Here is a 26,434-nt window from a genome sequence, read left to right on the forward strand (position 1 = left end):
ACATAATAATTTGCACTTATATATTTCATATTGCCCTGTGAGTATAAGCTGTAAGCATTGTTCTGCTCAGAATCTTGCACAGATCGAAGGATTCTCTGGGAATCTTACTATGGATTTTGGCAGTTGCGTAACAAGCTGTCATAACTGAGTGGTCATGGTATGCCCGTGTAAAAACTAATTTAATACAGAGAAATTATATTTTTAAAGCTTGTTTTTGTAATTGTATCATTTTGGTCACTCATAAGTTGACATACTTAATTTTAACACTATGAAGTATTTTCTTAGATTAATAACTTTTATTTATTCATTTTGAGAAAAGTTTGAATTCAACCTTTTTGGGGCTCCTCCTCCAATTCCCCTCTTCCCCAAACCAATAACATTATTTTTCTCATTGAAAAATAAGTAAAAAAGCTGAAGGTTACATAATTTGGTAGAATGTGCCCATTTTTCTTGTCACATCTTTCTAACAGAAATAGACAAATGTGTTTGCTTGTTTGTTTTCCTTTTTGCTCTTCATGTGCCTGACTTCAGAACTGATTTTACAGGTAAATATGCGTGAAAAAAAATACTCCACAGTGCTAGGAATATTACAGACAAATCTCTGTGATTCAACACTAAGAAATCATAGCAGCATTTTACTAGGAATTACCATATTTTTAGTTAAAAGAAATAAACAGTTGGAATTAAACTTAGCTTTGGAAGAGATACTGGCAATTATTTATTTATTTGTTTGTTTATTTATTTTGTGAGACATGAGCTTATTTCACTTGAGATCTCCAAACTGTTCTCAAGGATGATATAAAATAATGTTTCCAAGTAGCATTATCACCACCAGTTTGGTATTTAGTTTTATTTACAGATTTATTCAAGATAGTCCTGACAGTTAAAAAAAAAAAAAAAAAAAAAAAAAAGGTAAAAATTCTTAGAGTGTGCCTTTCCAGGTTGTTTGAGGTAGATTAGCCAAAGCTCATACTTGCTGCTGCATTAATACTGGGCTGATGGTGTGGGTTGTTTTTTTTCATTTATGTACATTTGTAGACAACTTGCTTGCCCCTATACTTAGTAGAATTGGAACAGTACATACATTAATGCATACATTTGTGGAGTCTCCCTCTTTAGAGGAGAGGCTCAAAAGGCATTTGGCTCAAAAATGTCCAAAAGCCATTTAGACATGGTCCTGTGCGACCTACTCTAGATGGCCCTGCTTCAGCAAGGAGGTTTGACCAGATGACCTCCAGAGGTCCCTTCCAACCTCAGCCATTCTGTGATTCTCTGATTAATCTTCTCTATTCGGTGTTCTTTATTCATTCTTCTTGATTTATTAAATCCTTATCCAACCATTTAAAGGACAAGGAGGTGATCTGAAATGTTCAACAGAGGGCAAATCCCGTGAGCCACCCTGATTGCCTTTTATGATACCAGGAAATGAGGATGTGGATAAGGGAATAGCAGTGGTTTTGATACATTTTGAATTTAATAAAGCTTTTGTCACTTCCTCGCATGGCATTCTCACTTGAAAGCTAGGAAATGTGGACTAGGTGCAAAAGGTAGTAATTGAAGGCTGTGTAGTTGGTAGTAATGAGCAGAGTACATCAGAGGTCAGTGATATGATGACAGAAGGAGATTCGCATGTGATATGAGATTTAGGGTTGTTACCGGCACACCAAATGGTAGAACTTCAATTCTTTAGGACCCTGATGAAATTCAGTACAGAGAAGTACAAAGGTTGCCACCTGGAAGGGAATAATCGCAGGCATCAGTACAAGCAGGGAGTGATTGCCTGAATTACAGCTCTGTTTCAGAGCACTGACAATGTACAATGAACACCAGCTCAAATATAAGTCAATGGTATCCTCGCATTGCAAAAAAGCATGCTTGACCACAGTTAGGAGGATAATGGATGGCAGATCTGGAGAAATTATTACCCCTGTCTTTTTAGTGCTGGCAAAGACCACAATGGAATGTTGTGTCAGTTCGGGCTGCCCCGTTTCAAGAATGATGCTGAGATAGTGGAGAAGGTCAGACAAATAACTGAGGTCCAGTGGAAGCAATGCATGAGAGCTGAGGGAGCTGGGTAAAGAGGATGCTGAGGAGCAGCAACTGGTCTACAGCAATTGACGTGTAGTTAAAAGGATGGCTGAAAAGGACTCTTCTGAATGAATACTGGCAGACAATAAAGCAAATGGCAATGGACACAGACCCTGGCTTGGGAAGTTCAGGTTGGAGATGAGGAGAACCAATTTCACTAAAAGGGTGGTCTAGCCATGGAAGAGCGTCCCAGAAAACTTGCAAAATCTCCATCCTTGGGGGATTTCAAGGGTCAGGTAGGCAAAGCTATGGTTGACCCTATGTTATATGGGCAGTAGTCCCATTTCAAGTGGGGTTATCTTTCCAACTGATTTCTGTGATTCCGCGATTCAAATGGTGTGTGTTTATCAGAGTTTCTACACAGGTAGACTCTAGATGTCTATTACATGACACAAGAAAGAAAAAAGGAATATTTAATAGTAGAACCCATGTACTTTATAAATTATGAAGCAGTCTTCCCCATTTTATTAGCCCAGTATTTTAACTACCTGTATTTTTCCTTATGAACCATAATGAATCATTGTTTACCATTGACACTTGCTAACAGTAATGTGATCTTATTTTTTTGCTACAAGTTGCTACAGTATCTAAAACTGTTCATTGCAGTCAGCAGGAGTTTCGAATCTCTCATGAAGCAGTCTGTTTTAAGAAACAGAAATGTTCTTCATTTTCAAAATTATATTTCATTACAGTATTTTGGAAAATAAACCATTTTGCTAACCTTTTTCCACCTTTAAAATAGTCTTCATTATAACATTACTAAAATTCTGCATATCAATTCTTATGCTTTCATGCCTTATTTTTGAATTTTTTAAAGTTAGCTCTAGAGCACATTGAAAACAAGTATAACTGCCAGCATTAGACTTTTTATCCTAATGAAGAACATTACAAATAAATTAAGTGGTCAGTAATTACAGGATTTTGTATACAGTATAAGCAGTAGGAGTATTTTCTTTCACTGAGATTGCCTTCTCCAGATGTGTAGTGAGAGATTTTTCATTGCAAAGGGAATAAAATAGGCCTTCTACTAAGTTTTTTTTTTAATTATTTTATTTTTTTTTCTGGCAAATATTCTCAACTTAGCCTCTCCCCATGGTCAACTGTTTTTCTCCATGTATTTGGCAGTATAAATTAGAAGAAGTTCAGGACCTTAAAAAGCTCTGAATTTTGTAGTTCCTTTTTCCTCATGCCAATATGTATCCATCCAGCTGTAAGAGAGGTATGCTGGAATTGAGGGGACACAAAAAATAAAAATAAAAATAAAAATAAAAATTAAATAATTAAAAATAAAATAAAATAAAATTAACCAACATAATATCTGTACTGTAGATTTATTCTAAGTATTTTCTTGGTTCTCCTATTACCATAATATATTTTCACATACACATCAGTTCTTTGTGTGTCTGTTATCTGTGTGCTATTCTGCCTCTTTGGTGAAATGCTACATCTCTTTTTTTATTTCATCATGACTGTTTTTGTACATTTTTGTCACATTTTTATCTATCCTTTTCTGCAGGCATTCCATTAATTTCCTCTAAATAATTGCCTAGGAGATGATTCATTTTCCAAATCAGTCAAAACATTGAGAAGAGACCCACTACAGTTTGTTCTTATTTACAAGATAGATCAAAAAGTTGTTTTGAAAATAGAGAAATTTAAGAAGACTGATTTAAGACTTACCTGAAATTTATGAAATGAGAATGAATACAGTGTACTTCACTGAGCTGACATTTACTTAATATAACATTTACTTAATATAACATGACATTAAATATAACATTTATATAACATGTTAGAAACTGTCAGAAGCATTTACATATCTATTGCTATTGGTATCAGTAAATATTTTATTTTTTCCTAAAGACTCTTTATCCTGTTGCCTACATTTGTTTTTCAGCTTGCTTGGGAACATGGGATACACTTTTTTGAAACCAGTGCCAAAGATAATGTGAACATTGAGGATGCATTTTCACTCTTGACTAAGGAGATACTGGAAAAGGTAGGCTGAGCAGAAAGAAAAGGGGAGATCGGGTAAACAAGATTGTAAACACAGGATAGCTTTAGCAAAGCACAACCAGGACTGTTTTTGCATTATGTAGTTATATTTGGGGGGGATCCTGTAACTGTAGACGTATGGGGAGGATATGGGGAAGAAGAATTGTGGGAGGAGAGAACAGAAGAAGAAGGAAACATGTATAATATTGTTCAAGGAGAAGGTGAAAATTCAGGAAATCTGCATTAGTGGTTTTCCTTCCCACAGTTTCCTTCAACAGAAGTGTTAATACTGGGGGGGGGGAGTGTTACACTGTAGTTCCACTTCTGTGCCAGGAAGATTCATTTTTTTCTGTAGGTTTCCTCAGAATATGCATACTGTGAAGAGGTCACATGCAGATGGAAAGAGCAGACCTTTTATATACAGCAATCAAATGTTTTATCCAAAGATCATAGTTGTTTGTTTGGATGATTTACACTAGTGCTTTTGAAGATCTTAGAACTTAAAGATTTGAGTTAATTAGTGGTAGAATCAATATTGTAGCTGTCAGAGTTGGCATCTCTAACCACTTAGCTTGTGTTGGTGTAAAGGTCCTTGCTACTCAGAATTGCCATACAAAACTCTTTTGTAGGACTGAATTATTGTTAATTAGCTATGAAAATGTTTTGCGTTGCAATTTATTTTTAGACAGTAGAATATTATTTTAGACATTAATGGATGTTCTTCATGCAATGCATTATCATTGCCATTCATCACCAATATTAGTTATACAAAACTAGCCTTCCATTCCGAATACTCTTGAAGGCATAATAAAGATAAATGAGCAAAATTACTGACAAAGTCACAAGTTGCAGTGTTTTGATTAAATAGCCGTAGGGGATGGTCAGAATAATAGCTCAGGACTGGACTGCTTCTAAATCAAGGTCCTGTCTTACTATACAATATACAATAACACAAGCTGTGGGTGTGGTTTTTTTTTTGTTTGTTTTTGTTTTTGTTTTGTTTTGTTTTTAAAATACATGATTTTGACTCCCTTAGCATGAAAATGAAACTCAACTGCCAAATATCATTTAGAAGAGGAGAATGGCAGGTCTTTGAATAGCTGAGAAAAAGTCTCAAGATAACTTTGAATTTCTTGTAAATGAAAAAGACACTTTCTACTGTAAATAAATAGTATATTTGTTAGTATGCAGCATGAAAGATACAAAGCAATAGCTATGATCATAACTGCTGCAAAGACAAATATCTGCAAAGCTAACATTTCTGCATATTGCATTTGGATAAGATCTGAGAGAGTTCTCTGCAGCATGCAGAAAAGGTGTTTGGGTATTTCTCACTCCAAGATTGTCTGCATTCATTATACTTTAGTTGTAATTTTAGTATTCCTACTAATCTTCATGAAAATCCATGGCTCTTATAGTGTGGACATGCAAACAAATTCAGACCATTGTACTCCAGCATGGCTTGAATTAGAACTGCTTGAAAATACAATTGTACAGTCTGTGTACACGTGTTTGGAAAATATGTCCATGAGAATTTGTCAAGTTTGTCTGTAGTAACATTTTGCTCCATCTAGAAATGTTTGCAATCCCTGTTGGGGCCTCACTTGCCATTACTTTGGTGTGTCATTTGTTATTTGTAGTGAAAGACATTTGTTGATTTAAACAAGGATTCCTTTAGCCCAATTGGTTTTGCCACTGGCCTGATAAGAAAGAATTCACAGGGAAAAAATAAATAAATCTACCATACAGTCTCATCATGGTTTTCAGGTTCAACAAAATAATTTGCTTGTTCACAAAACTGTGAAATCTGAATGTACTACTTGAATTTTAACTTCCTCTAACTGATGAAATTTTGGAGAAGGAAAAATGTGCTAGGAAGTGTGACTAGTAGCTGTGAAAAATGACATGATAGCTGACAGTCTGAGATTTCAGTCATACATCCATTCTGCAATGCTAAAATACGTAGTTGCTGATTGTAAAAAGGAGATACATCATTGCACAGTATTTTGGCCCAAGACACATATATCTGAGATAGCAAGATATTGGGCCTTCCTTACTTCTGTGGTAGGACCATCTATCCCAGACTGATGAGATGCTTCAGTGGAAGCATGCTGTTGCTTTACCAGAAGACTTGTTTGAAGGAGCTCTCTTAAAAAGTCTAGTATGGCCATGTCTTTTGGAAGTGGGCTTAGGCCATTCAGAAGTAAGACAGGCAGACAGGCAGACAATAGACCATTTTCAGATCCATTGTAGTAGGCTACATTAATCTTGGGAAATCTAGGATTTTCTATATGCATTCTTGTTCACCATCTACAATCTAGGCGTTTCTTTATTAACTAGTTACATAGCAAATACACATGTAGATGGGGAAGATCAATGTCTGGAAATGTAGAGGTCATATAGAAGTAATGAGCTTCTTGATTCTCTTGAAATGTAGAACAAGTTGCAGTTCGAAGGAGTTCCCGATTAAATTTATATATATATATATACATTAAAATATGACAGACCTAAAGAGCAGATTTATATTGTCATTATTTTGTCCTGCGTTTTCCTATTTGTAGAGTGTGGATTTAAGCCTACAGACTACTTACATAAGACCATGCTATGTCTTCTTTTGTGGCTTTACTTTTATGTGGTTTAGGGGAGGGAGAAGACTTCCATGTCCCAGTGATTCATATAGCTAAAGCACTGGTCAACTTTTCAGATATTTATAATCCATGAAAAACATTCTCTGATGAGTTTCAAACCCACAGCTCTAATTTGCATGGAAAATCTCATTAAAACAATCAGATATTATTTGAAAGCTTACGTTGGTTCCAGGTGTGGAGTCATGACATATTTTTGAGAATAGTTAACTCAGTTTTCAATCGTTCTCAGTTAATAAACATAAAAACATAGAGTCATAGAAACATAGAACAGCTTGGATTGGAAGGGACCTTGAAGATCATCTAGTTCCAAACCCCAAATAATAACTGATTTGATTGTATTGGAAAGGCTGTAGTGGAAACAAATGTTAATGGCACTTACAACTTATTCCAGAGGTTTGCTTAGACACGTTGACAAATAACTTTTATTGTTATTATTCACAATTCTTGCAAGTTCAAGATTTGCCTAAACCTGTTTATTAATTGCTGACAGCTGTTCCTAAACAGTTCTTCAGGTTGCCAGTGAACTATTTGTACCTGTGAGTCAGTCCTCAAAAAACAACCAAAGCCCCGAAATACCACCCAGAATGCAGTTAGCATTTGCGCTTTTGTGTTGTTTGGTTTCATGGCTGACGAGCAGTACTCTCTTCAACTAGCTTTTAAAAAAATGTAACAAGCCTTTGTGTTTCTGTCTTTGTGGGTGTGGTGGTTGGTATTTTTCTAAACTAGGAGCAGAAGGATGGAAACTGTATTCAACAAAAAGAAAAGAAAAAAAAATGCAGTTCTTGCTCTTTTCTGAAGACTGCTATAAAACTATCCGAAACTTATGTTCTGCCTACATCCCAAAATCGATCAACTGCTAAGATTGTTTTAATGTTATATTAAATAAATACATATCTTCTGAGCACAGAACAGCCAAAACCCATTTAAGAACTTTCCTTGTGCTGTTGAGGTTAACAAGGAAAGTGTAACAGTTAGATGTAATTTGAGATGAATATTCAAAGGTGGTGGGCCTCAACTCTATTCTTCCTTGATCTCTTTAGTTTCCTTTCCAAGGCAACAAGATTTTTGAGATTATACTTCCTTGAAAATAAGGTGCTGGGTGAAGGAGAGTCAGAGCACTCTGCAGAAAGAAGGTCTTCGGCAATAGTTCATATAGTATGAGACAGAGGTAACTACACAGAGAGAGACTGAAAAATGCTTTGACCAGCTACTCCAGCTGGAGCTCGCATTGTAGATACCAAATTTAATTCAGTGCAGGACACAAATCTATAGGAAATCAGGCTTCATTATTGCTGAGATTCTGGGAATTGTTAGTGTGTCCTAAAGATCCCTGTGTCTCAAGCAGTGCACATTCAGTGTTTATTTATTATCCTTAGTCATGCACGAAGCCCAAGGCTTTATTTACCCTTTATTTATCTTGTACTGACCACAGAATATTAATTTCTTTGTGAGGTTTTTCATAATGCTCTTAATGCTGTATTTGAGATCTATTTTAGATTTTTATCTTCATAACCTTCTTAGTAACAGTAGGTAGTATATTCAGCATTGCACACATGGGAACCATGGTACAGATATTAAAGCAAAAAGGATAAATGGTACCAACTCACATAGCATTGGAGCAATGTAAGGACTAATTTTGCTCTACATCTACTTTAATTCAAAAAGGTCTGTTCTGAACATTGAATGAGCCAGGTATTCTTCTGGAAACAGTAACGTGTAATTAGGTCATGTGAATCGAATGTTGAGTCTTAATCTCTGGATCTTAATCATAATGTTTGAGCATATAGGATGAGATTCATCTTAGTGAGCAACCTTAGGCAGTTGAAATGACTAGTCTGATGTAGTCTAGAATCATAGAATCACAGAAAGGGTTGGGTTGGAAGGGACCATAAAGATCCCCTAGGTCCAACACCCCTGCCATGGGCAGAGACACCTCCCACTAGACCAGGTTGCTCAAAGGCCAAATCATCTATATTCAATGGAATGAAATACATCTTCAGATATAATTGTGTTCTGGAGGTGCCTTTCTCTCTACATTGAGGACTTTGTAGAGGACTCTGTATCACAGCCTTTATGGTTTCATATGATTGAAGTTAAATAAATTCAAGTAAACCAAAGTAAAGTTACACAGTTGGCTTACTTCTGGAATTTGTTGCTTCTGCAAGATCGTGACTTTGCAACCTGATTGCTCTCTTAACTAGGGCTTTTGAGGTTGGATGATATTAATCCTTACACAGGTATCAGTAGGGTTGGGGTTTCTTAGAGTAACAGCATAGTTGTCCTCTTAAGCTTGTGAAATAATTGCAGTACAATGTTGTTAGAGTCTATGTGTTATTAACAGAAGAGGGAGATAGAGATCCACACTTTGCCAGTGGATTAGATGTGTCCTGGACATTGTGGAATAGTAGGATTTGGGAACAAGGACTTCCATTCCCATCTCTTGAAGGTGTTCTGCAGCAGTGGAATCCCACTGTGTCTTATCCTCTCTTGGTCCTCTCCTACTCCTGTCCCTGCCCCAACATTGATCACTCTCCCTGCTAACGTATCTCTAGCTCTTGCTGATACTGCTTGTGCCCTTCCTGTTGGGAGATGACTGTTTTGAATTTTGAACAAGCAATTTCAAATCTAGAATTGCAGAAAAGACAGGTTAAAGAGATAGTAGGACAGATCTTAACAACAGAGCTCTCTCTTTTGGCTGTGTAGGTGCGGAAGTCCCATGAAGTTCATTGCACAAGGTCCTCTGCTATGCTTTGCCAATCTTTGTCAGAATTTCAAGAAGTTACAAGTAATAGTATCTTCAATTACAGTCCCTTCTGTGTATCACAGAATCACAGAATCATCTAGGCTGGAAGAGACCTCCAAGCTCACTTAGTCCAACCTCTGACCTAACACTAACCAGTCCTCCACTAAACCATATCACTAAGCTCTACATCTAAACGTCTTTTAAAGACCTCCAGGGATGGTGACTCCACCACTTCCCTGGGCAGCCGATTCCAATGCCTAACAACCCTCCCAGTAAAGAAGTTTTTCTCAATATCCAACCAAACCACCCTCCCCACCACCGGCGCAATTTTAGCCTGTTCCCCCTTGTCCTTGTTTCTCTAAAGCCAATAGTTTTCCAGCAGACACACTAGAGGCATTGAAATGTTGAAAAATGGTATCATTCTTCAAATCCATGGTGAACCCCGTCTCCAAAATACCTAAAAAAGCATAAAAATATCAAGAACTGTTGCCAAGAGTAGGGGAATCCAACTTGTTTTAACACTGTTAATCTGAGCAGATTTCCAGCAAGGTCAGGTACTGTAAGTCAGTGAGTGATACAACCTCTGCTTAGAGCGAGTGAGGAGAGACAGATGGCTGCGGGCAGCACCTGATTCTGCCTGATTTTCTCCACTGATTCGGCAGTGAGCTCAAAACACTTAAAGAGATGCCTGTCTGTTGGGTGAGACATGTCTGCTATGGTATTTAGCAGGAAAAACTAGTGTTTTGTACCAGTAGGTTTCAATGTCTTACTGAAATCACTGTGGAGTAGAATGGCGTCTGTTTCTTTGGTGGTATGTTCGAAAGTTTGTTCTGCCCAAGATGCTGCAGCAGAAACTTGAGCTTCTCGATACCACTTTGGTTATTCTCACCTTTTCACTGTTTTCTGCTGTTTGTTGGCTGCCTTGTAGGGAGGTGAGTTTCAACAGGCTGAGCTGAAATGTGATCTAGGAGGATGTATTGAGAGGGAGGGAGCCCAGAGCAAGGAATGTTGCTTGCCTTGTTCTCTGAGATGGGGGAAATTTGCATACCTGCCCTCCTTAATTTCATGAGAGGAGGGTGCCGCACCTCTCACAGAGATTGACTGGATCTCAGCACTACGCAGGACTACTGTCTCTGCTTCAGCTCCTCATGCAGGACTCGTATCTCTTTGGGTTATGAATATGTACTTTTAAAATGTGTGCCTAGCACATTTGCTTAAATGAATCCCAAGCTTGTCTGCTTGATGAAGATCTTTTACGAGTCTTATCAGACTGAAGTGATCCTTAAAGTCATCAACATTTCAATGACTTTTAAAACAAAATTGTCACCTCTTCTTTATTGGTGGAGAGGCCATTCTTGTCTTTCTGTCCTGGATAATTTGTTGATTAACTACTATCAGATAATGATTTTACAGGTGGTATGAACAATTTCATTGTGAAATAGATTTCAACATTATTAATCACCTGAGGATCCTTGCTGTACCTATTACTGGCCACCCAAAAGTACTATCCAGCAGTACAATATTTGCAAATAAGCATTTTCAGTGTTTAAGGAATATGCAAATCACTGCCCTTTAACTGAAAGCATGAAGTTAGATATAACCCTCAACACTTCAAAATTATCTGTTTCCTCTGAAGTTAAATAAGTGAAACTTGAATAGTAGAATTGTTCAAGTATTTATTTTTCTGGAACACTCTTACTACCTAGACTGATTTTCTTCTTGCAAAGAGAAAGGTGTGAGATGAAACCTCCTTAGCTTACGTCCATGGTAATCAACACTCAGCGTTACTGCTTGCTCTCAACAGAGCACATTTTAAATTTCTTTTTGTACTGTTATCTTCCAGATCTTTTTTTCTCCCTATCTTATCTCTGAACCAGAGTGGTGTCATGTTCTTGAGGTGACAAGTTTATGGTTGGTTACATTAGTTTCTGCCTTGCTCCTTCTTTTGAAAAGGATTTCATACTTTACAGTCTACACATGAAAACTCTCAAATACAGTCTCCACCTAGCACAAGACCTAATCACCACTGTATGTATTCAAGCATCCTACATAGCAGAAAACAAACAAAAAAAAATTATGCATCTTCTCTGGAATTTTAGTTAGTGTTAAATATTCTCAGCTATAGGGGAATAGTACTTATTTTAACATGAGGAAACCTTTATTTTCCCCTCATTTTGATTCAATTAAATAATTTTTGGTGAACTTTTCTGGATATAGTCAGCCTGCTCTGTGACACTGTATGTGGAATTTCTGGATTGTAAATCATGACTGCCATTGTCTTACATGATGCAATTTTTTTTCTTCTTCCTTTTTTTCCTGTTCTTTGAATTTCATGAATTCCAGCTCAGATATCTGTCCTTTCTGGAACCTTCTTGTTATTGTGAGAAATGGTTGTTTATGGCTGTTGAGTTTGGTTTGAGAGAGGAATGCAGTGATTCCAGTGGTTGCGCTTACTTCTCTGTATATCATTATACACTGGGTAAACCTGCCAAGAAGCATACAGCAGAATGGCAAGTAGAAAAGTTTAGACTTTTCGTTTTTCAAAGCATGTGACAGTAATCTCAATGTCTTTGTCCGTGAGTTCAGGATTCAATATTCATATTTTTAGAGTCCAAAGTTGCAACATTTACTAGTACTCTATTGCACAACTGGTTTTGATTGTTTCTCTGGTCAGCACTAATTATCTAGTTAAGTTTATTGCCGAAAGGAAGAGTGCTGGTTTTGCTGATTTTATTTTTTTAAATCTGCTTTTGCAATCTGTAAATAAATGTTTTACAAGGGTGGAGTGCTATTTTGATGCTTCTATCCTGATAAAGACTAGGTTGCTTCCATTTGGAGCCATTTCTGTTTGTGTTTTTTTTTTTTTGGTTGTTTGTTTGTTTAAAAAAAAAAACAAAAACACAAGTAACAAAGTAGAGAACTGTAGTGAATTTCACAAACCAGTTCAATACCATTTTTGACAAATAATAATCTATGCCTTTTTCTAATGAGTACTGTTGATCCATATTTCCCTATTCCTTTCAATTGGATTTTTGCACCTCATGCTCAATACTTCAAAGATTAGGGTAGTTAACACCAAATCAGTGAAAATCAGTGCAGTCATCAGAAGAACCTGTACCTCTTAAATGATTCACGTGAGTAAAAATTTACAGGATCAGCTCATATGGTATGTAGTGTCTCCTCAAAAGATGTTTTCTATCCTCTGTCACCTTCAGAATAAGAAGAGACCTTTGAGGCAGCTATAGAATTTAAATACATTGAGCTGTGACTTGCATGGGCATCAGTCTCCCTCTAATTTATTAGAAAACTCCAATCTTTTATTTAAACATTTAAAGGAAAAATATATCCAGTGACCCCATCGAGTCTTTTGCATATTAAAATATGTGAAAATTCAAGTTTTTCAACTATTGTACTGCAGTTATCTTAATTAAATGTTTGCTTTTATTTGTTTTACAGAAGTCCTGTGTATTATATGACTTAGATGTTGTGGATCTAAATGAAAGTAAGAAGAGAACCTGCTGTGCATTCTGAAATATTGTTTATTATTTCATTTCCTCTTCAAAAAATATTAACTATTGCAAAGGAACATAAAAGATTGTAAAAGGGAGCCTGTAATCACAGAACACAGTATTTAAGCATCCTTTTTATTACACAAATGTTGCTGCCAAATGTTTTGACACATTTATATTATATTTTCATAGTTTTAATATAAAGTTAAAACAATTACCTGACTTTGGAATTATTAGATGCATCTCAGGAGGACTGCATTTGCATACAAATGTTTGTACAAATGAAATCTAAGTGCACTAATTTTCTTGTATTAAAAACATTTACCTTAACATTTTTTGTGTTATTTATATCAGATTCGTAATGTAATGAACATTGACATCACACAGACAAGCTTTTGGTATAAGAACTCACTTATGCTATTCACAAGATAACATCTTTTCAGGCAGCTGATATTTAGTGTAGTCTCCTAAGATAATTTTCTGGAAATTTTTGGCTTGGCTTCTTTTCTGTCCATTTCAGAAATGTATGTGTTACTTGAAAACCCTTGAACAGGGAGACTGCAAAGATGAGGGCTGAGATAAAAGAATAAACAATTTCTATATGTTGCAGAACCTTCTTTGGAAAGCAGAAAACACGGAACAATTGAATGAATCCAGTGATAATTATCTTGCCTTATTGTTCTGTTGAATAATTTATGCAGGTTTTAGCAGCATACCTTTATTTCCAAGTTCTTTTGTCATAAATGATCACTATATTAAAAGGGTATGCAGTGTTTGTTTGATGTGAGGTATTTATGTTATTTTCGTAAAGTATAAATACATCAGGGATCTGATCCTGCTCATGTGGATCTGTGTACACTGGTGTATAATAGCTTTAATTTCAGGGGAGGATACCACATTTTAGTTAAATTTGAATGAGGGCAGAATCATGATGCCACTTTCTTTTTCTTTAATTAAAAGCAAACCGAACACAAATCAAACCTTCTGGAGACACACAAAGCAAATGCTAGCTGGGAAATCTGAAGAAGTGTTGGGATTATATTGTCTTTTTTTTTTTTTTTTTTTTTTTGGTCTGGGAGATGTGAATCTTGATGATTATTAAATGTAATTGTTCTACCACCATTTGTGAATGGATAATACTGGTGTGCAAGGTTGTGTGGTGAGCCATCCCAGTACATCTGGGATAACAAACTCCATCGGCTTACAGTTGTGGAATGCCACTACCCTTCTGAAAGGGCTTCTTTTTTGAAGGCTGTCTTCAGATTGTCTCCAATCAAATTTGGTATCGAGACAGGGAGCTTAAATGGCAATTGCTTTCTGAAGCACATGGGATCTAGTATGCGTACTGTTAAATTACTGTGCCACCAGGCAGTTTAATAGGCTTGCAGAAGGGGCATGAAAGACAAGAAGATTTACGTATTTACAGCTGCTCCTAAGACTACTCTTCATGGCCTGTCGCTAAACCTAGTATTTAGAGCAAAATCTGAAAACAAAGAACAAAGGATAATCCCTGCCTTAGTTACAGCCAGGGCAGATGAAGAAAATAGTGCTGGAAGGGATTTTGAAAGGCTGTCTAGTTCCTCCTCTTATCTCAAGTGCGGATCAGCTGTCCCTGCTGTATTGCAGGAAGATGTTTAAAGACCTGCAGTGACGGGGATTTTGGTCCCTCTGAGTAATGTACAATCCTTACTGAACTGGTTTTGCAAGCAGGAAGTTTCCTAATACCTAACCTAACTGGTAGACATGGAAAGCAAGTTCGTTCTCTCTTTCCTCTTTACGTACATGAAATACCTCTGTCTGCCCTCTCTCTCCTCTTCAGGCCAATGAACACCAGTCCCTTTGACCTTTCCTTGTAGGATGGGTTTCCTAAATCTTTTGCAATTTTTGTTGCTCTCCTCTTTATTTTCGAGCTGGTTTTCAACTATCCTGGAGTGCAGGACTGAAAACTGAGCAAACTATTCCAGTTTAAGTAACAATGGCTGGAGAGATCAAAATGATTTTTTCATTATCTTATCTTTGATACACCTACTTCTGCATTCCAACATCAGCATAATGTAAGACAGCCTAACGCTGCTAACTGTTCAGCTTGTGATCCGTAATCTCTCCTCGGAAGAACTGCTTTTCCATCCTGGTATTTATGCAGTTGATTATTCCTCTGGATGTGTAGAACCTTCTGTTTCTCCTTATTCAGTGGCATTTCAGCTTCTCTAATTTGCCAGCATCCGTCTGAATTGTAATGCTGTATGCCAGCATAGCTGGAGCCTCTTCCTGTAGATACAGTCTTTGCATGTGAATAAGTACATTCTGTTTAGTCATCCGAGATATTGATGAAAATGCCGTGTAGCTCTGGATTCAAGATGGATCTCCATGAAATCCCATTCAAAACATCCTTTCAGCTTGGGAGTACCAATTATTTCCCAATCATTTTGCACTCAAATGATGTATTTCTCTAAACCATTTTTTTTCCCTTTCATTTAAGAGCAACTTATATGAAACCCTATGATGCTCACTTTTTCCAGCCTATCCGTGACCATGAAGCCTGTTACCATCTGGTAGAAGTGGGCTAGATTGATCTGCTCTTGCTTGTTACTGACAAACCCATGCTGCTACTTATATCTTTATATCTTTATATCTTTATGTATCTAGCTTAATATTTTATAGCTTTACTTTCAGTATGCTTAAAAATGGTTGGATTGCCTGTCCAAATCAGTTTTGTTTTTGTTTGTTTCTGGAACCTCCCTCATTCTTCTTTATTCTCAGAGATAAAACAAGCTGCAGCTCTAACACTGCTTGAAACATAAGGGAATTTCATCAGGTCCAGTCTATCCAAAAAGCTTTAACTTACCTAAGTATTTTCCAGGCAGTTTCTTCATTTTCCTTGCCTAAGCTTTTAGTCCTTTGTCAATGGTGCTAGCAGTGAAATCACATCTGCTTTCTTAAATTGAAGACCAAGGTTAAAAAATAACATTAGGAATACCGGTGTCTCAGCATCATCAGTGATTGGGTGATGATGATTAAATAGATTTCTCCCTCTCTGGAATTCCAGAACAGTTTTTTCCCTGGTCTTCTCACTATGCCATTTTCCAGCTTCCTTGCTATCTTTTAATTCCAATGGTTTAACATTTTGGGACTTTATCTTTCTGTGTTGTCTGTACATGTTCTATATGTAATTTGACCTACTTTTTACTTCTTTCATGTCACTGAAGATCGTATGATTCAGCCAAGCTAGTCTGTTATTTCACTTCCTCACCTTCCTGTGTGTTTACCAAATTGTGCAGTGTTGCCTTCAGCAGTGGACCTTTGAAAAAACTCTTACGCTGTCCTGAACTCACACAAATTTTGCTACTGATTCTCCGTGTTTAGGTCTCTATTTAATTCCTCCTCCTTTTCCTAACAGTGCAAACAAATATATAGAAGGGGGTCAGATTGATCTGTAGGGTTTTATTTGTTTGCTTTTCTGTATAATAGGAATTCCTTCTATACATTACGCCTTCTTATAGCGTTTTCTATTACTTGTGGCTTAGGTACTATCCAGTCGCTGGCCCACCTTAGGGAGGTGCAGATAGTTAGGTTCCCAGGCAACAAAAAATGTTTCCAGGATGCTCAGATCTCCTTACAATACCCCGCACAAGCAAAGATTGTTTGGATTTTACCACTAAGGCAGGAACTGCATTCTCTTTGAAAATGTGAGATGCACAGATGTCACCTGTACCAAATATATTATTTCAACTTCCCCCCTCACCTGAAAGAAAGGTAGGTATTTAGCATCTGATTCTGAAATGATCACTGCATCTTCTGTTGTTTTCCACTGGATTTGTAAATATTTATTCTGAAAATTAGACCATTCATATAAAGGCAAGTCACATGTGGGAAGAAGGAATGCCAATTCATGGGGGAGTTTAAAGAAATGCTGACTAGAATGGCTTCAGATGAGGCATACTGTATAAGGCTCAGAATTTTATTTGGTGTATGCATTCTACAGTGTAAAGCAAACTAGCAGATTCATACTAAAATCAGTGGTGTTTTTTGTTTTTTTTTTTTCATACACATCCAATTCAAATGTTAGCGTAGATATGAATTGATGATGATCTGAAGTGCTTTAAAAATCATTTTATTAGCAATGGAATAAATATACTGGGGATTTTGCAGCCTGCTGCGTAAATGTGTTGTTAAATCAACATGAGACCCAATCAATTCAAAATGCATTTAAGACTAGTTTTAGGAATTATTCTGAGTCCCCCTGCCTATGCTTATGCTTTTATGGCTACAATTTCCTGTAGACATTAAAAAAAAAAATGAATGCCACCTGAAACACCCATGCAGAAAAATTATGATATTGCATAACTGAGGCCCTGATCCTGAAGCAGATTTGCTAACATTAATTTCTCTAGAGGTCTGATGGCTTCATTAGTATTTTGCACAGGAGGAGACTTTAGTAAGAGATCATACTAAAGGACTGAGGCATCGCTAAACATCAGAGAAATGATTATATCTAAAGTGTTAATTATACATAAGGTACAGTTAAAGTACGAAATAGTCTGAGATTCGCATGTTCTTGTGATTTGAATACTGTGTGTGCAATAATATCTTTCAAAAAGGTTCAGCTATAGTACAGATAGGACACATTACAAAGTCAATTTAAGAGCTCAAGTGAGACATTTAAATAATAATAGGCTTTGTGATGTCTCTTTGCCTGGAAATAACTAAATGAAATTTAGATAGGATCTAGAAATTGCACTTAAAAAAATGTGTCTTGCTCCAATGGAATGGGTTAGAGGAGGCTATCCTTCCACTGGTGAGGGAAAACACAAACAGGGTTATATTTGAAGACAGGCTTAAAAGACGTGTGACTACACCGAAGAAGAAGGAACGATTTTTTAATGAAAAATCAGCAGTAACTGTTTCAGGTGTGAAAGACATGTTTCTTCCCAGATAGCAGAACTGCATGATGCCTGGGAGCAGCATACGCCGCGAGGCCATATCTATCCTGAAATTAATGCTGGCTAAGATGGCGTTTAGAAACACATCTCGACAGACTAGTGCTCCAGGTCCTGGTGAATCCCAGTCTGACCTGATCTGCTTTACCTTGCACACTGCGTCCAGTAACCTCATCAAACCTGAACAAGTCAAAACCATTCTTTGGCTTTCCATATTTCAACAGCAGTGCATTTAGCTATTATATCACTTTGCACTTCAATAGCTCAGTTCACTGAAGGAGTTCAAAGCATTCTGCAAACTTCATAAAGAGGAATCGACTTTGGAAAAAAAAAAAAATCATCCACATTGTCTTTTAAAGCTAGCAATTCTGGTAAGTAGGATCTAACAGCACCATGACTGAGTTCAGAGAATGAAGGTTTTTCATAGGGCTGGGAAATCCCAGAGACAGACTGCATAGCTGAAGTACAGGCCCACATCAGTATGCAGTTCAAAGCAACCCAGACCCATTTAAAGCAAGCTAACTTGGGCTTGTGTCATCCTCTCCGGCTTCCACAGTCCATTTGAGGCCTGTTTGCAGCAGACCAGAACAAGAGCGGATCTGTCTCGGCCCTCCTCGTGCTGGCACCCGGCGCCACAAAGCAGGCAGTGGTGGTCAGCCCCTTACTAAGGGGCATGAGGAGGCACTGGTGGCTGAAGGACTGCTTGCCACGGCTCCTCACGAGCTCACCCAGCCATCCTGGAGAGAGGTGCCACGGGAGATGGATCCCACAGAGAGACCTCAGCTGGGGATGCCTGCTGTCCTCCTGCAAATCACTGGGAGGCGCCGTTTCTAGTCAGCGGTACAGCCTCACCTAGAGCCATTAAATGTATACGTATGTATAGCCCTAAATACAGTGTTTTACTGCCGTGAAATAGCTTTGACACAAAAGTGAACAAAGTAAACTTGAACACAGTACAGGGCAGCCACCTGTGAGTTATTCGCTCCTGTTTAAGTACCCTCGATTTCTGCTGGGGATCCTGCATGGCAATAAAAAACGGCGACAGAGAGCGCTTTGTGAGACCTCCTCACGTAAGCCACCTTGCAAGGAGAACCAGCAGCTGGTGTTCGGTTTCCCTATGGCCTGAAGAGCATCAAATAGGGAATATGTTTAATAGTTGCACGTGCGGTAATAGCGGTACAGAGAAGCCAAAGATGCTCCTTCCTCTGTGCTTCATACCTGCAATATCCGTTTGGTTCATGGGTGAAAACTAAACTAGCAATCAAGGTTGGCTTGTGGTTGGATTTTTCTGAAGGTAGGGTGAATCTCACAGGTCAACTTCCTGCACCAGGCAGCTAAATTTCCTTAGCAGCCAGGCGACGAGGGGCAGCGCTCCTGAAACGAGCGCCCTGAAACGCGCTTCATCTGCTAGATGCGAGCGTGCAGGGGGCTTTCCACCAGCCCCAAGGAGGCCACGACCTGCGCTGGGATCGCCCGAAAACACTCGCACACACCCCAAAACCACCCCCACACGCACTCGCGGGGCTGCGCCTCGGGGGAGCGCCCGGAGGGTGGAGCGAGAGGGCTGGGCTGGGCTCGGCTGGGCTCAGCGCGGCGGCGGCGATCCGCGCTCCCCGCCGTGCGGCCGGGCCGGCACTTTTTCCTTTCCTTTCCCTTCCTTTCCTTTCCTTTTCGGAGCGGGGAGGAGCGGCAGCTGCGCAGGCGTTGCTCGCACCCTGTTGATTAGTCAGTGCCGGGATGGCGCTTCCTGGGCCAGGCGCGGCGGCGGCGGCGGCAGCGGGCGGCCCCAGCCGGTGCCGAGGGGCGGCGGGAGCAGCGGCAGCCGCCCGGCCGGCCTCCCCCTTCCCCTAGCCCGGCATGTCCCGCATCAAGCGGAGCTGAGCGAGGCGAGCTCCGTCCCTCCCCCCCCCCCCCGACTCCTTTTTCCCTTCCTTCCCGTCCCGCCGGCGCTGCCCGCCCTGCTCCGGGTGGGAAGATGGACCCCGGCCCCTGCCCGGGCTTCAGCCTGAAGGACGTCAAGTGGAGCGCGGTGGCCGTGCCCTTGGACCTGCTCGTCAGCACCTACCGCCTGCCGCAGCTCGCCCGGCTGGACAGCGGTGTGTGGGGCGCCGGGGTCGGGAGCGGGATCGGGATCGGGCACCGAGATGGCCGGGGGGGAGCAGCGGGGGGCAGCGGTGCCCGGCAGCCGCCGTGCTGCACGGGGGATGCTGCAGGGGGGCGGCAGATCCCGCACCGAGGGAGGCTGTAAAGCAGCAGGGGCGGCGTGAGGAGCCCCCGGGAACTTTCTGTCGGCGGTGGCGTGGCTGCCCACCTGCAGTTTCCAAGTCTGCGTGTGTCTCTCTCGCTGCTCCAGGACGTAAGCCGGCAGCCCGGGTGCTTGCTTTAGGAAGCAGCCCGGCCGGGGGACTGGGGGGGCTCTCCCCAAAAACTCAGACGGCCGCTTGGCGATAGCGCTGCGTGGCGGCTCCCCGAAACCCCTCCGGCCCTCCCGTCTTTGCGAGAAAGCTGACGATAACTCAAAACCGAGATTTTTGGCCGGGTTTGGTAATGGGGGGTACCCGCTGGAGTGGCCCTGTCGGTGCCCGCTGCCGTGGGTCGGTTCCCTGATAAAGTTTTCTCTTCATTTGCAAAGTGACAGGAGAGTGTGGGCATTGTCCCCTGTCGCTGCCCGCTGTGCCAGCGAGCCCTGGGCTGGTTTATTGCCTACCTGCAGCTCCCGTCATCCGCGGGCAATCCCAGCCAGGGCTTTGGTGACTTTGTCCCTGGGTTGTGCAGTACTGGTGTTTCCTCAGAGCTGGTGCTCGGGAGCAGGTTAAAGGAAGGCGTCTTCGCCATCTCAACTGCAGCCGGCTGTTTTGGCACGCCGGTGAGCTTGTGCTGTCCGGCAATAGCGGCCAAGCTGCCGTATCAAGGAGGACCTCCTGGTAAAACCTCCTGTCACTGGAAGCAGCTAAGATGGCCTCCAGTCACTGCACTTCAGGCTGTCAATTCGCTTGAGATTCCTGGCAGTGATTCAGGCTTTGACAGGGTGTATGTATATTGATGACTTATTAATTTGCCTCTCTGTGTCTTAGACTTCTTCCCAGTCTGCCCACTCCTCTTGAATCCCTTCATTGGGAGGGACCTGGAAGAGCCTTGTGTGGGTTTTGAGGAGAGGAATTTCTCCCCTCTGCCCCTTACATGGCCTTTTTTTTTTTTTGTTGGGGGGGGGGTGGTCTAGTGTCAGACCCAGTGAGAGGAATGTCTCTGAACCGAGACACGATGTTGCTGAGCTTGTGCATGGGCTGTTTGCTCCTGGTGTGCCACGCTTAAAGCACGCTTAGCTTTCTTTGGCTGTGTCCTGGGATGGCCAGACGGGTGGCAGCTGTTGATGAGCTGTCCTGTGAATGAAGTTTGACCCTATGCTAAGCCCTGCTAGGATAGAGCATGGAGCTAGCGTGGCAGAAAGGCTTTGGGCTGGAGCTGGCCGAGGTGTGGCCGGTTCAGAGCATGGGCAGAGGTTCCCGGGTCTGCTTTTACCTACTTGTACAGACATACCTTTATAACCCAAGGGACTACAGACGGCAGACAAATCAATACTTCGTAGAGAACATAGGCGCCGTGGTCTCGGTGGTGCGAAGGGGATGCTTTTCCCATTTCCAAAGGAGGCTGTCTGGCAATAAGAGGCAGCAGCCACGAGTCAGCGCATAGTGTCCCAAAGGAGACAAGTTGGGAATTGCTTGGTGCAGTACTGAAGGAAACACACGTCAAATCCATTCCCGGTGCATGTCATCCAATGCTTCAGCAGTTTAGGGCCACCCCTATTAACAAAGTAGGGTCTTCTGCAGCTTTTGTCGGGGTACAGCCCTGGTCTCCACATTGCTGAAGGCACAGCTTGCAGATAACCAACACACCTGAGTTTTAGTTGTGTGGAAGTGGCCTTGTCTGTGCTTTAAGCACTGAATTCCTGCTGAGACCAGCGGACGCTGCAAGTGTTCGGTGCTGTTGGAAGTCAAACCACCTGTAGATGTCTGTCTTCAGTCACCTTTCGGTGCTGTAGCTGGCTACCCTGTCTGCAGCAGCAGGTTGTTTCGAGACTGGTTGTTTCAGTCATGGTGAGGTTTTGTGACAGCCAGAACTTATTTCTTGTGGAGGACCAGGGTGTAGACAGAAAAACTGGAGACGTATTTTCTTAAGAAGAGGCCAGCCTTGCTGTGGTGTTTCCATACTTAATGGAGTTTAGCAGTGTAGGGGTAATGTTCTTGGATAATATGCACGCAAAATCTCCGTTTTTTCACCGTTGCCTCACCTTCAGGCCTTTCAGCTTGAAGGGGGAGGATGGGTATGATGAATGCAGTTTCATACTTCGAGTCTGGATGTGCAGCTCCTGGAAGAATGCCCTTAAGTAGTTCAGTTTGATTTCTTGACAGAATGAAGTTATGAAATATTTATGTGCACTAAATTTGGTCCTCTGCTAAGAAGGGAGGATTTTTCTTGATGATATGGGATAAGGGAGGAATGGGAGGAAGTTTTCTCTTGTGCTACATGAAGGTACAGTTGGAAGTAATTAGGCAGCAGTGCCTACCTATCTGTCTATAAATGATAAATATGTGAACTTCTGTTTTTCAGGTGAAATTTTAGGACTGTACAGTTGGGTTCCAGGTTATTCTTTTGGATGCCAAGCTAAGTTTCTCAGATGGCCATTTTGAAGACGGCCTATGCCTCCAAGTTTGTTTGAATCAGCTTTGTGTTTCACTATTTTGCTGGTGAATATCGTTATGTTAATTGGGCAAAGAGAGTACAGAATGAAAATTCTGTCACTCCTGAGAGGAAGCAAATATTTTTCCAACATATAAACAACTTAAATATTTCCAGGGGACGGCTCAAACACAAAGCTGCTGAAAGAGTACTAAGCACCATCCGAAAGAAAATGAATGAACTTTATGTAACACTGCATAATTCAGAGCAGGCTGCTGCAGATGAAAAGAAGCAAGATCCAAAGAGCGAGAGGCGAGCGAGCTTTGTGCTGTGTTTTTCCTGCCCTCTTCCCCCGGCTGCCCCGAGTTGCATTGTCACAGCGCAGTCCCACCCCAGTGACACTGAGAGGCTTGTGTCCAGGGTCAGCAGGGAAAGGATTTCGCTCTGGGATCCTGCAGCAAAAAGAGCTCTTGTCCGAGTTCTTGGCCATTGCAGGAGGGCAGAAGGTGCATGTAGCTGGTCCCTGGGAAGGCATGGATGTGGGTGCAGGCTTGGGCTGGCTGTCTTCAGGTTGTCGGCAGGAAAGGCAAAAAGTGAAAACATGACTGTTTTTTGGTAATTTGTAATGCTGAAATGATGCTGGCTACGATTATCTCAAGGCTTTAAATTTCTGATGATTATTTTTCTAAGGATAACTTTGGAGGGTAAAAGAGAAATGCTATCACAGTTAAGATCTGGAAAATGTCGTTTGCACAGAGCTGACCTTCAGGCCAAACTTTTCTTTGTAAGCTCCCTGCTTCAGGCTCCAAGAGTCTGTTTTCTTGTACTTGGTGGGATTCCCTTTCACCCTGCCACTGCTGCTGTTTCTGTAAGCAGTTGAAAAGCAGACTTTGCTAGAAGATAGTTTTGACCCACAGATTGGCTACGAAGAGTTCGGGCCTTGTGTATGAAGGCTAAAGTTTATGGGATTAAGAGGGCATCCTCTGGTATTTTATTTTTTTCACAGGGCTTAAACATATTTTTACATGCCCTAAAAATGTGCTTGGGAAACCAGTGCTGTAGGGATCAGACGCTGTGGCACTCAGCTGCCTAGGGGAAGACCTCAGCTTGTGGATAAGTGATTCCCTGCTGTGCGCTATGAAAAAATGATGGTGAATTTTTCTGGAAGGGAGACTGAGGATCACTGCGAGCCATTAAGACTCCAAAGGAAATTCTTTTCTCTGCGGCATAAATGTGTGCTTGCTTTAAGACGAAATGACAGAAATAGTGGCTATTTTAAAAAAAAAGAAAAGATCTATACAATGGGTGACAATCTATTTTTAAAAAAGTGGCTTCTTTTTCGTACCCCTCACTAACCTCTTGTGAAGAGCAGTGCTGGGGTGAATAGTGAGTTTGTGCTGCTTGCCACAAAGAGATTGTATTTACTGTAGGTATTCAGGTTCCCTTTTTCTCTCCTTTCACTGTGATATCTGTCTACTCCAGGCATTTTCAGTGGCTCGTTGTTCCCTGCAGCACGTTATTGTAGGGCTTATTCCAGTTCTAAATATCTTGAAACCGAGCACCCTCGCAGCTTATCAAAGACATCGTACTACAGAGGACAGCTTGGCCGTGCACATAATGAAAATTTCATATTGCGTCACTCCACAAACGCGGGTTATCTGTGCAGCTGAACAATGCTTGGAAACTACAAAGAATCTTATTCTTTTAAGGGCTGGGTGCTGCTGTCCGTGCTCTGATTGTCTTGAATGACCTCCTTCTTTCGAGAAGCTGTTGCCGAGTGTCTCAGTAAGCCTGCTGTTGATACAAGGGGGTAGGAATCACGCTGGGGTGGGATGAGGCTTTCAAGTAGACCAAAAGGAGGTTTCAGATATGCTCAGACTCGGGGCAGGTGCCACGATCTGACTTCCCACTCTGGGTATGGCTGTCTGTTATCTTGGTAGGTGACACTTCTCGTATACTGTGCAGATGGACAAAATACCTATCTGTGTGGTGGTTTTGTGTTGTTGTTGTTTGTTTTTTTTGTAGCCTTCTGATCTCACAATATGTTTTATCCATAAGGCTCAATTTCATCCTGTTGTGCTGAGCAGCTTTGAATCTCCACCTGCTTGCTCTGTATGTTCTGTCATTAAAGCATCATTTTGGATCATCATTTTCTTGCTTTCTCTTCTTTCCTACTTTACCTTGTTGTCTGTTGTGTCTCCATCAAGACAATTGAATGAAGAAAACAGTTGACAGGTTGCCACTAACCACTGCTACTGTTTCGTGTTTTTTTTTCCTTCCCTTTTCTCCGGTTGGCAGAGATGTGTTCCAGAAACATTTTAGTGAAAAAGCTTTTAATTCATTTAAAATCTGCAGCTACCGAACGGTGTCTGAGAAAATTACAGTGCCCTCCTGGAGATGGAGTCCAGTAACTTGGCAACACCCATTCCCAGGAGTAACGCTGGCTTCCAAGTGAGGCAAACAACAGTTCAGCAGCATACCTGTTTTACACCTAAAAATCTGTGGTGTTTTTTGAGATGCTTTCATGTTTGGCACTGGTTTCACGTGTACTGTGTGCTCTCTAGCCAGTGTGCCATTTGCACTACGCCAGGTCTTTGGTCGTGCTGTAGGGCTGCTAAGATGCAAACAGTTGCCTTCCTCTTGTGGCAGACTTAATAAATGTTCAGATTTCTTACTGATGTGCATGATGATCTTGATATTGGCTTCCAGATTTCTGACCCAATTAGACAAAGCCTCTGCATATGTACCAGAGAAAACTCTTCCTGGACAGTTAAGCAGTTCAGGTGTTGGCTGGTGAAGTGTTGCTCATCTTTTCCTAACTAGAGTTCAAGACCCGTGTCTTTCAATCCTTGGCTGAAGTCCTAGGGGAAGCTTAGTGTCTTGGCTTTTTGTTGTTTGTTTGTTTTTTTTTTTTTCAATTTAAATTACTTGTAGCTTTTAGATAAGGCACAAGATGTACATAAAATGAAAATAATTAAAGTGTCCTAAATGGTTACTAAAACCCTTAATCTTAAAACAAATGTGGTGTGATGAATCATACGCTGTTGTTACAAAATAAGCTAGTGAGGAATGGTACACGGCTGGTGTAGAAGAGAAGGGTTTTGTTGTGCTTTTTTTTTTTTTCTTATGCTTTGTCTGTAAATGCTGTTCTGGGACTAGGTGTTCCTGCTTCAGTGATTACACGGGTTGGCACTCCCTGTAATGGCCCAGTGAAGGCATCCCAAGGGAGTATGCCAAGAAGTAGTGCTGAGAGATACTGGACAACGTGGTCTGGTGCTCCAGGATTCGATGTGACCTGGGAGGAGAGCTGCGTTGTGTTCCAGTCATTCCTGCAGTGGTTTGTCAGCAGCAAAGGGCATGGGTGTTGCTGCATTTCCTCTTGGCATTAGGAGCAGTAAGTCGGTTGGATTAGGGAAGCTTAAGTCTCTCCCCTATAGGAAAATATTCATCAGCGTAGTGTGCATTGCATATGAGTCAAAAACCAACCTCCGTAAAACGCAGTGAGCCAATATTTCACGCCTGAAATTTGGGCTTGGAATGATGCTCCCCGTTGGAATGAGTTTTATGTGGCATGTTCAGCCTGCTTTTTTCATACCATTTATAGCAGGAGCAGCCTGGGGAGCTGACTTCGCTGCACCTTCACCTGTAAGCCAAGGCTGCTCATTAGAGCAGCTGATGCTGGGATCTGAAGGCACGGTGCAGGGGCATGAAATCGAGCTGGATGAGCAGATTGAAGAGTCAGGGCCACGTCTGCCTTGCAGTCTTCGTGGTGGTGCATGCATGTCAGCATAAAACTTTTAATGCTGTGTCTCTGCCAGAGCACCTGAGCTCTCGGGT

General features: G+C 41.0%; 2 protein-coding genes across 2 annotated transcripts in view; both read left to right on the forward strand.

Moving 5' to 3' along the window:
* Positions 1 to 13,200, forward strand: part of LOC311206068 (ras-related protein Rab-10-like) — a 30,339-nt gene extending 17,139 nt beyond the window's left edge. The window contains exons 5-6 of the mRNA XM_084281229.1: positions 3,986 to 4,087; positions 12,931 to 13,200. Coding sequence (XP_084137355.1) covers positions 3,986 to 4,087; positions 12,931 to 13,005 — 177 coding nt within the window. The 3' untranslated portion in view covers positions 13,006 to 13,200. The remainder of the gene's footprint in view (positions 1 to 3,985; positions 4,088 to 12,930) is intronic.
* Positions 13,201 to 19,531: 6,331 nt separating this feature from the next.
* The window catches only part of GAREM1 (GRB2 associated regulator of MAPK1 subtype 1), a 104,496-nt gene continuing 97,593 nt past the window's right edge, over positions 19,532 to 26,434 (forward strand). The window contains exon 1 of the mRNA XM_084282290.1: positions 19,532 to 20,016. Within this exon, the coding sequence (XP_084138416.1) occupies positions 19,896 to 20,016 (121 nt within the window). The 5' untranslated portion in view covers positions 19,532 to 19,895. The remainder of the gene's footprint in view (positions 20,017 to 26,434) is intronic.

Source organism: Netta rufina (genome assembly GCF_964035555.1).
Source record: "Netta rufina genome assembly, chromosome: 2".
NCBI classification, from domain to species: Eukaryota; Metazoa; Chordata; class Aves; order Anseriformes; family Anatidae; genus Netta; species Netta rufina.